We start from the raw sequence: 10,766 nt of genomic DNA on the forward strand, positions 1-10,766 counted from the left end.
TGCAGACAATTCTCATTAATACATTTGTTTATTCAGCTGTTACAGATTAAGTACCGAAATAAAGAGTAAAACGGGGGGATCTTATTATATTGTATGTATATTCGTTATATTTTATGTAATGGTTTGGTAAACACTGAGGAGGTTTAAATCCTCCACGCTGTCTCGCTGTCGTCTTTGTTGTTGTAATGACGCCATCTACTCCTCTTCTCTCATTGGCTGAGAGGAGCCCGTTTTCGCGCCATTCGTGTGTCTCGGCATTGTGGGATAGCATCAGGAGGTCAGCGGCGTTCCGGGTCAACTCCGTGTCTCACGTAAACCATTTTCTCTGGACGTTAACGGATTTTAACGGATTCCAGCAATGCGCGGAGATGAAACGGATTTGGAGTCCGTTAAATCAGACGATGGTTCGGTTCGGAGGAGTCTCGAGGCGCTTTGTCAGGAGCTCAATATGGACGAAGAGACGGCGGCAGAAGCGCTTCAGAACTTCAGCTCCATCTGGAACACTTACACGCTCGAGGTTCGACTAATTTACATTCAAACGACAACCTAATGACAGGAACAACCGACGCCTCCTGCTCCGCCTTCAACTCCTCCGTGTGTTCTTACAGATATATAGTCAAAATAACCCGTACCAGTTTGGCAACAAGTACGGCATTCACTCTGGTATTCTCTGAAGTAACCATGGTGTGCGTATATGATAACTTGGTATGAATACCAGGATACTACCATAGTACATATCCAAAACACCATGGTCGCACCGAGCTGTTATGCTGGACGAATTTTTAAGTAATACCACGATCAGCGCCCAAAGATATCTCAACGAAAATACCATTTCAAAACCTTTTTATTAGTGTTCTGCGTCTGAATTGACTGAGGATTCCCTGATGTGTCACATGACATAAACACAAAGAGAAGACGAGGAAGTCGTTTAAAGGGAATGCTGGGAAAGATACATTTTCCCACATATTTCTTATTGGTTGCTAGATCTTAGATAGAAGACGACTGTATATTAAATATACTAGTGGTGTTCATTTTATTCAAGCTTAACCCTGTAAAAAAAATTGACATGAAATCTTTTTTTTTTTTTTAGAGAACAGTTTTATTGAACATTTTAGACAAAATATTTTTAATAAGTTTATGCACATGTGTTTTGTGTCAGGCTTCCAATGGCTCTTATAGTATGATATTGTGGAATATAGTGCTCATGCTCAATTAGGAGAAATAAATGTGTCTATTTTATTCAGAGGCCCGAACTATTTGGTGCAGTTGCTGATGTTTATATCTCCAGTTGCTTGTAATGTAAATCAGTTAGATCTTTATAATGGTATAGCAGACTATTTACATAAAATGCTTTTAAATATAAAAATTAATTCTCTCAATGTGTCTTAGTATGATGGTATGCGTAGTTTAATGAGCAAAGCTCTAGTTTTTGTTGTGGGAGGAAACATAACGCAATGCAGTACAATGATGATTGTAAGCTCAAATAAACACCCGGAAGCCTGATTGATCATATTTGATACATTTTTCTGAAAAAAATGATGTATGGATAATCAAATAAACCTAAGTTGCTTTAGTCCAGTGAGTTTTCATCTTGAAATATTACTAACAATATGAAAGTTGTTCTTATGTTTACTTTATAAAAATCATTAGATTTCACAACAAAACGATGTGTAAACCATGACCTGAAGGTGGTCATTTTTACAGTTACATTGAAAGGCCTAAAAATGTATAAACTTCCAATCATAGGACAGAAGGCATGTAATAGATTGTGTATAACATGTTTTTCAGCAAGGTTCTGGTTATGTTGATAATTTATAGGCCTTAGAAATGTATGTGCATCTCATATGATACAGTAGGCTATGTGAGATATTCCCATGTATGTTCATTTGTGTAATGTGTTTGGTTGTGTCAGGGTGATGTCGTTCACTGGTTGGCCTGCTCTCTGTATGCTGCCTGTAGGAAGAGCTCCATCCCCACAGTGGGACGGGGTGTGATGGAAGGCAACGGCGTTTCCCTTACAAGGATCCTGCGTTCGGCGAAGCTCAGGTAAGGATCTCAAACAGACATAGACAGATACCTGCAGGATGGGCGTCGTCTCCTGTAATTTCAGTTTATTTAATGGAAAAGTTTTAGTTGTAGAGTAAAGAGAAACAATGGCAAGAGCATTTATTTTATGCATTCAAGGATTTTTTATATGAAAATGTGAGTGTTGTAATGCTCTCTATCTTCTAGTTTGATCCAGTTCTTCAGCAAGATGAAGAAATGGTCAGACATGTCAAACATCTCTCAGGATTTCCGCAGCCGTGTAGGGCGACTGGAACGCAATTTCGAAGTGTCCACAGTGATTTTTCGTAAATTTGAGCCAATATTTCTGGACTTGTTTCAGAATCCTCAAGGTGAACCTCCCCGCCTGCCTAGAAGCCGCAAACACCGGTAAATCTGCCTGCTTTTTTTCTCCGTTTTTAGCTTTCTTTTGAAGAAGAAAATTGTAACAAATATACTTCTTTCTTTATAGGCGTCTTCCATGCCACATCAGTGATGTCTTCAAGTTCTGTTGGACTCTCTTTGTGTATACAAAAGGTAATTAGACTGAAAGAAGTCTTCCCTGTTTGAACCATAGACTGTCAGTATAGTTTAGATATTACTACTTGCACAGTCTGCGTCAAATAATGCTATTAACTACGTAAAAAGAAATCAGTTAATTATTTCTCAGCCATAATAAATGAATACATTTTGTGAAGGTTTAGCATCAAACAAAACTTAATGCGCTACATTTTTTTGGCACTGTAAAGTTTTTATAATGTTTTAAATAATTTTTAAATGTTTAAAGGGTTAGTTCACCCAAAAATGAAAATTAGCCCATAAGTTACTCACCCTCAAGTCATCCTAGGTGTATGTGACTTTCTTCTTTCAGACGAATTCAGTCGGAGTTATATTAAAAACTGTCTCTGATCTTTCAAGCTGTTTAATGGCACTCAGCGGGTGTTGCATGCATCCGTCCAAAAGAAGTTAAATAAAAAGCACCCATCCATTAAAAAAAAAGCGTCTCACACGGCTCCGGGGGGTGAACAAAGGCCTTCTGTAGCGAATCGATGCGTTTTTGTAAGAAAAATATCCATATTCAAAACGCAATAATCACTTTAATGTAGCTTGTGCCAATAGTCCTACACGGAAGCAGCTCCGGAAGCATGACGTATGAGTTCAGTGCTGCGCATGCGCCGGTGAGTCTCATGAAAACCAACGTTTGTTAACGGGAGCAAAGGAAGCAAAGTTTCCTTACTTTAGCAAAGGAAAACCATATAAACTTATATCGAAATCATATAATTCATTCACACATTCTTCTTTACAAATCCTCGTTTTGTACTTCTAATTAGTGACTGTTGTTTTGTTTTGATCTCTCCGCTGCGTTTCCGTGTGCGTCACTTCTGAGCGGCGCATGCACAACGCCGACGTCCATACGTCATGCGCCCGGAGCTGCTTCCGTGTAGGACTGTTGGCGCAAACTACATTAAAGTGATTATTATGTTTTGAATATGGATATTTTTCTTACAAAAACGCATCGATTCACTACAGAAGGCCTTTGTTCGCCCCCGCCCCCTTTTTTTTCAGAATTCTTGTTTATTTGAAAGAGAAATCTTTTTATAACATTATAAATATCCATTGTCACGCTAAATTTAATGCGTCCACGCTGAAGAAAAGTGTTAATTTCTTTTAAAAAAATTCTGATTGCAAACTTTTGTACACTAGTGTATTTTTATGTATGGACTCCTCTAATTCCGACTGATTTGGCAAAAACCTGGTTGACATTCTGAATGTTTAAGTAAACCCATGACATGATTTCTACTTTATTACAGGTAATTTCCATATGATTGGTGATGACCTGGTCAACTCCTATCACCTCCTGCTCTGCTGTCTGGACCTGGTGTTTTGCAACGCTCTCATGTGCTCCAACAGGAAAGATCTCATCAATGAATACTTCAGAGGTAAGATTCCCTTCACCTCGCTGTGAGAGAATGTTTCTTTGATTAATTGTTGATTTTCTGTTTATAAGTCATTATCCTTGAGAAGGCAGAGTTACAAATGAGTCCATTGATTGCGTTAAGAGTTACTTGCGAGTTAGTGCACTTAGTTTTGAAATATTAACTGAATATGTGAAGTTGTAGTGCATTTAAAACAACTTATATCTCCTAAGTAATGAAATTGAGATCTGTTTGAGATCTTCTATGAAATTGAGATCTGTTTTCTTTCCTGTATTATCTGTTGTAGGCATGTGCCGATTATCGGTTTCAAGGTATACTGCGATTTGAAAATTTCACGGTTTTCACGCTAATATTTCCGTTATACCGTTCCTGCGGTATACCGTTTTTCATGTCCCCTCAAAGACTGAAAGTGTAGGAATCCCTCAGGTTGTGTGCAGTGTAGAGAGTAACACGCTCCCTCCCCCTCCTGTTGGTGCGAGCAAGCGGTCAGTCACGTGTGTGTATGATGGCCGAAGGAGCTTCCTCTAGAACTTACACGATCGGCAACCGGCCGTTTATTGTTTTATTGCTGCCAATCTCTGTTCTGGACTTGCACAAACTGCGTTGCAATGCATATCATTTTCCAAATGTCATTTATGTGAAAATATGAAGTCTGTAAATGCCCGTTAACAGAGGCCAGAGACTCTGAAGACGGATGCACAGAGAAAAATACTGTAGCAGGCAGATCACTCACTGTTCATGATGCACAAACTATTGGAAGAAAATCTATTGGGGTTTATATGGGTGTTTCTGAGGGGAACTGACTGTCTTCAGAAAAGTTTAGATGGTATTTTCTTTTAATCTCGTATAATTCACATTAAAGTGTTTCAGCGCAGCTCTGCTTTGTTTACTGCGATAACCAACGAAACGCTGTATCAGCGCCTCCTGCTGTCAGAGAGTGAATATGCATCCCATTCAGAGCTTCTGCTGTTTTTTTTTTCGTTCAGGCATGTAGTATAATTTCACAAAGCTAATCAGAACATTGTTTTTGCTTCAAATTGGGTTATTATTAAATCAAATTATGCATATGAAATTATATAAATAAATTATAGAAATGATATGTATATGAATTATATAACTAAAATTAAATAACCGTAATTACAGATTTAGGTTAAATAAAGTTGTCAGTCTTTATTTTTCTTCTTTTTAGGGCAGCAGTAGCTCTAGCAGCAAATCAACCATCCGCATCAAAAGCTGCAGGACAGCCCACATTTCAGAAACAAATCAAAGCAAAAATAAACACATACTACGGTTCCAAATATTCTGTATGTTGCTCAAAATATATTGTTCAGTTTTTTTTTTTACCTAGACATTTAAAATTAGCACATTTTAGAGCTGTAACAACAATACCATGAAACCATGATATTTTTTTGCTTAAGGTTATCATACCGTCAAAATCTCATACAGGCCCATGCCTACACGTAACGTAGCCTATATACGCTGAGTTTCAGTTCATTTTTGTGACACACTTAATTTGTTCACAGAAAGGAAACTCAAATGGCAAAAAGCGACATTTATTTTATAAAAGCACAATGTTTTGTTTTCATTGTGAGTGTACACAAATAAAAGCAGACCTTTATCTGTTGTAGTGGTCGACTGATATATCGCCAAGGCCGATATATCGGCCGATATCTGGCATTTTTCAAATATCGGCATCGGCCGATAAGTTTTTCTGTTTGGCCGATGCGTTCGAGGCGGGACTTTTATTTTGACGGCGCTGAGAACGGCAGCGCCTGAGCACATAGTGCTCACATTCTCCCTCTTGTTCACCGTCGTCGTTAACAGTTCTGTCTAATACAGATAAAGTCTGTCTAATAATCAGATAGAACTGTTAAACAAAGGAATTAAAATGTATACAAAAAAGTATTATAACGATTGCTTTTATATTATTAGTAATAGAAAGGCAAACATTATAATACTTTCTCGTTTGCCGTCAGCATTCAGCAAATACACAAACCTTGCAAACTTAGTCGAATCCAGCTGTGAGATCTTGTGAAGTGTGCATGTGACCTGCATGATCGCGTGTTCTCTGCGTGACTTTCGGTCCGTGCAAATTAAATGCTTTATGCTGCCCTTAATCCATTTGCCCACTGTCATATTCATGTCATTTTCACTGTGTGCTGTATGTAAAATGAGTGTTACCCGAGCGGCAACCTCCCCCTCTCTCTCTGAAGCCAACAAGGAAGTGACTTAAACTGTAATTCGTCAACTGGCCGCTAGAGGCTGGCTGCAAAAGGGAGTCAATCCCATAGACTCCCCATGTTAAAATGCCCAAATTTACAGCAGAAAAAAACATGTTTACAACCTGGTTCAAAAAATTACTTTGGTCTATATAGCTAATGTTGCCCTTCATGACAACTGTGAGGGGGGTGAATTTTTTTATAACTCATCCCTTTAAATTATATTAAGCCTTAAAGTTCTGCATAATTAAGGGCGTGGCCACTTGAGTGACAGGTGGATTGCCACTGCTGTCACCACCGTCGAGCTAGGAGTGCGTGGTTTCAGCAACCAGCTCCCGCCTCTTTGCCCATTTTCGATTATCCAGGAGTGACGCGCTGCCAAGATGGCGACGGCTGGTTCCGCCTACTTTAGGCTTCAAAACGCTCATCGGAAGTTTACGGGTTACGTCACGGACACTACATCTAAGTTTTTATACAGTCTATGGTGTTACCTTGGCTTTATTTGAAAAAATATGATTCCCAATGCATACAAACTTCCCAGAATACTGAGTGCTCTGTTGGTTACAGTTTACTTCCTTTTTTTTTTAAATAATATTTTTATTAAATATTTATTTGTGGAAAATACTTTATCTAAAGTATAAGTATGTTTATTTTACAAATTAATTTTTTAATCCATTTTCAAATGATTTCAAATTTCTTAAATATTAATTAATATGAATATAATTATATCGGCTTTATATCGGCCATCGGCCACCCTGCTTTCAAAGATATCGGCATCGGCTGTCAAAAAACCAATATCGGTCGACCATTAATCTGTTGAAACAGGAGCATGGGGCAGGCCACAGAACATGTCAAAGTGCTTGTCCACTAATAGCTTTTAGTTTAAATCACAGTAACACGGTTTCAGTCTACTTCATGTAATCAGCATTTAGGAGTACACTAGCGTGAACTAAAAACTTCTATTTTCATTTTAGGTGGTCTTAAAAGATTTATTTGTGATTGGATTAGTAGGTTGCTTTGTTGTAAATGCTTCATTTATAGTCTATTGCTCTCCTCTCTTTAGGACTGCCAAAGGACACAGAAAACTTGGAAGAAATGCCCTGTGTCATTGACAAGTTATGTGAGCTGCATGATGGGTTGGTGGTGGAGGCCAAAGGCATAAAGGAGCACTACTTCAAACCCTACATAAAGACACTGTTTGAGAAAAGAGTGAGGAACACACACACTTATATTCACATACACTTATACTGCAAGAACAGCATGATTGTTTACAGCCTGGTCATGCTTGCCATATTCTAAAAATATTCCCTTATTTTTCTCAGATATTAAAAGGTGATGCTGAGACTCTGACTGAATTACTGGATTCCCCAAATTTCCAAGACAACAAGTAAGTATATGGCATGAAATTTCTGTAAAAGTTTTTTGTCCTTTTTGGACTTTCCAGCAATTTTGCATTTAAATAAAAAATGATAAAACATCAAATGAAATGCCTTATTTCAATAAGTACTTGTATATGAATATTTGTTTTTCCAGTAAAGCCATAAATCGTGAGTATGAGGAATATGTTTTGACTGTGGGGGATTTTGATGAGCGAGTGTTTTTGGGGGCTGACGCAGATGAGGAGATCGGCACACCTCGCAAGGCCACTGCTGAGCCTCCATCAGGTCAACTATCGGCCCGCATGCAGGTGGAGAACAACCTTCAGCAGCACTTTGAGAAGGTACTGAAGATTTCTTTCTCTACTGCCACATTAGAGTAACATTCATCATGATGATTGACAATCTTATTTGAAATATCAATGTATGTGAAATACTAAATATGTTAAAAATGTATGTTTTTGAAAGATGTAATTATTATTGTGATGGCAAAGCTGAATTTGTAGCATCATTACTCCAGTCTGCAGTGTTACTTAATCATTCAGAATATGCTAATTGCTCCTTAAGAAAAATGTATTATGTATTATTATTATCATCAATGTTGAAAACAGTTGTGCAGCTTAATATTTCTGTGGAAACCGTGATACAATTTTTCAAGATTCTTTGGTGACTTTAACGTGTCCTTACTGAATAAAAGTATTCTTTAAAAAAAGTCCTACTGACCCCAAACTTTTGCCTCATCCTGCTGTGTTTTTGCATAGACGCGTTCCCTTGTTCCCTCTACTCCTCTAACGGGTCGGCGATATCTGAAGGAGAAAGAGGTGCTGGTCACCCCCATTTCCTCAGCTACCCAAAGTGTGAGTCGACTGCAGAGCATGGTGTCCGGCCTCCGAAATGCTCCAAGCGATGCTCTGGTCCAAATCTTTAAGTAAGTATCTGCCAAAATCAAACCACGCACAAATAATTAGTTTTGCAAATTAGACATGGTATGCATGTACAGCCAAGTATGCATAACCCATCATGATGGCCCTCAGCCTTTAGCCTGTTTTCTTACAGAGCTGTGTTTTATTTTTCACCATGTTTTTATAGTTCCTGCTCTCGAAATCCCACTGAATCCATTCTGAACCGAGTGAAGACCATGGGAGAGAGGTTTAAACAGGCCTACACCAAACCCACAGATGACCTGCCAGGAGCACATATGGGTCAGATATACTGCACATCTAAAAAAAACAAAAATAAATGTTTAATAAAGGCGACTGTTACGAAAGTCTCATATTTTATCATGTTAGTAAGTGCAGGTTCTTGTGTGTAGATTTTGCAGAGAATCGTCTGAAGCTGGCGGAGATCTTGTACTTTAAGATCCTGGAGAATATCATGACTCAAGAGATGAAGAGATTACAAGGGAAAGACATGGCGGTAAGTCAGTGTAACGGCTTAACTTGATAAATACACTAGTAAAAACCATTCACCCTGATACCAAACAATGTGTATTTATCACCAAACAGAAAAAAGGAAAAAAAATTTTTTTTTGCCAGATGTCATTTTTGTTTTATATCTACAGCTCTTACGTTCTGCTTTTTTTGTGAGATTGCAACCTGTTCCTCTCTTCTTCTGATCTCTGTTAGGTCCTGTTGGAGCAGGAGGTGCTCCATTGCTCTCTGTTGGCATGCTGTCTGGAGGTGGTGCTTTTTGCGTACAGCTCTCAAAGAACCTTCCCCTGGATTCTAGAAATCTTCCAGATCCCGCCATTCTACTTTTACAAGGTACAGAACGGTGCACTGTTGCATCATGTTGCAGTAGATATTGATGTCTATAGAAAAAAAATCACAACAAACAGTTAAGTCCTTTAAAGAAAGCTGTTTATTTTGAAGTACTAAAGCAAATGTACTTGTGTTTGTGTAGGTGATTGAGGTGTTCATCCGCTCTGAGGAGGGTTTGTCCCGAGACATGGTGAAGCATTTGAACAGTATAGAGGAGCAGGTGCTGGAAAGCAAAGCCTGGACCAAAAACTCGGCCCTGTGGACTGCGCTCAGTAACGCTAATAACAAAGTCCCCACTGTAGAAGAGGTACATACATACACAAACTCACAAACCACTTCACTAGGGTGAACATACTGTAAAATTAAATTACATATTGTAAAATTAATAGCCAATTAAATTACAGATATAACCTGCTTTTATTTGTTTGTTTAGGTGAATTTTCCCAGCAATTTTGACACGGGCAACAATGCAGGCGGTCCCACTCAACTTCCGTTGGTGGCGCTATCCCCCATCATCCACCCTCGCATCAGGGAGGTCCGCATAGGCCTGGCCTCAAGTGCACGCAAAGGTACCACATGTCTCATAATGAGGCTGGACTCTTGAGACCCCATAAATGTGTATAATTAAAAGGGAGGGACATTCCAGAGATCATTTGATCGGATGAAAATGTTTAGGAATATATTTGGTCCGTTTATCATTTTAAAATGCATATATAAATGCGTATATGAAATATTACTTAATATTATTTATTTATTTGGGTAACACTTTACAATAAGGTTAGTTAACGTTATTTAATGCCTTAACTAACAATGTGCTATACATTGTTACAGTATTTATTTAATCTTTGTTAACATTAATTAAAAGTACACCTGTTCATGTTAGCACATTAATATTAACAGATATTAGTAATGTATTAGTTAATGTTTAAATTAATTTTAACTTAATTAATTTTAAGAGTTTAATAAATGCTTTACAAATATTTTTTATTGCTAGTTCATGTTAAATAATGTTAACACATGGTAACATTATTGTAAAATTAAAAAAAACTTATTAAAATTATTTGCAAGTATACAGATGACCTCAAAGCAAAAAAGCGAAAAATTGTGTTATTATTCATCTTATTTTTACCCCTTCAGACTTGAATTTTTTCCACTGAGCAAAAAAAAAAAAAAAAGGACTATGGCTAAAGCAACATAAAAATGCTCACATTTTAACCATACGTATGAACTAGAGTTTAAACAGTTTTGAAAAGAATATACTTACTGTAACAATGAGCAGTGCAATAAGAATGTAGAAAAATACTTTTTTAATCTTTTTGTGGCTTGCAGTGTACGAGTCTGTGTACGAGTCTGTGTGTGTGTGTGTGTGTGTGTGTGTGTGTGTGTGTGTGTGTGTATATGTGTGCGTGTGTTTGTTTGAATATCGAAAAA

At 37.8% G+C, this 10,766-nt stretch overlaps 1 protein-coding gene across 2 annotated transcripts in view; it reads left to right on the top strand.

The window, feature by feature from the left end:
* Positions 1 to 232: 232 nt before the first annotated feature.
* The window catches only part of LOC107584070 (retinoblastoma-like protein 1), a 15,560-nt gene continuing 5,026 nt past the window's right edge, over positions 233 to 10,766 (top strand). Inside the window, exons 1-15 of one of the 2 annotated variants that reach the window (XM_016270480.1) lie at positions 233 to 517; positions 1,913 to 2,046; positions 2,233 to 2,433; positions 2,516 to 2,580; positions 3,855 to 3,983; positions 7,263 to 7,408; positions 7,522 to 7,586; positions 7,733 to 7,919; positions 8,337 to 8,503; positions 8,665 to 8,777; positions 8,888 to 8,991; positions 9,201 to 9,218; positions 9,255 to 9,338; positions 9,478 to 9,642; positions 9,769 to 9,904. In XM_016270480.1, coding sequence (XP_016125966.1) covers positions 359 to 517; positions 1,913 to 2,046; positions 2,233 to 2,433; positions 2,516 to 2,580; positions 3,855 to 3,983; positions 7,263 to 7,408; positions 7,522 to 7,586; positions 7,733 to 7,919; positions 8,337 to 8,503; positions 8,665 to 8,777; positions 8,888 to 8,991; positions 9,201 to 9,218; positions 9,255 to 9,338; positions 9,478 to 9,642; positions 9,769 to 9,904 — 1,873 coding nt within the window. In that variant the 5' untranslated portion in view covers positions 233 to 358. Of the gene's footprint in view, positions 518 to 1,912; positions 2,047 to 2,232; positions 2,434 to 2,515; positions 2,581 to 3,854; positions 3,984 to 7,262; positions 7,409 to 7,521; positions 7,587 to 7,732; positions 7,920 to 8,336; positions 8,504 to 8,664; positions 8,778 to 8,887; positions 8,992 to 9,200; positions 9,339 to 9,477; positions 9,643 to 9,768; positions 9,905 to 10,766 lie in introns of both variants that reach the window. The other variant, XM_016270479.1, reaches the window with a different exon arrangement.

The sequence above is a fragment of the Sinocyclocheilus grahami genome, unplaced genomic scaffold (genome assembly GCF_001515645.1).
Source record: "Sinocyclocheilus grahami isolate Dianchi unplaced genomic scaffold, SAMN03320097.WGS_v1.1 scaffold57.1, whole genome shotgun sequence".
Classification (NCBI taxonomy): Eukaryota; Metazoa; Chordata; class Actinopteri; order Cypriniformes; family Cyprinidae; genus Sinocyclocheilus; species Sinocyclocheilus grahami.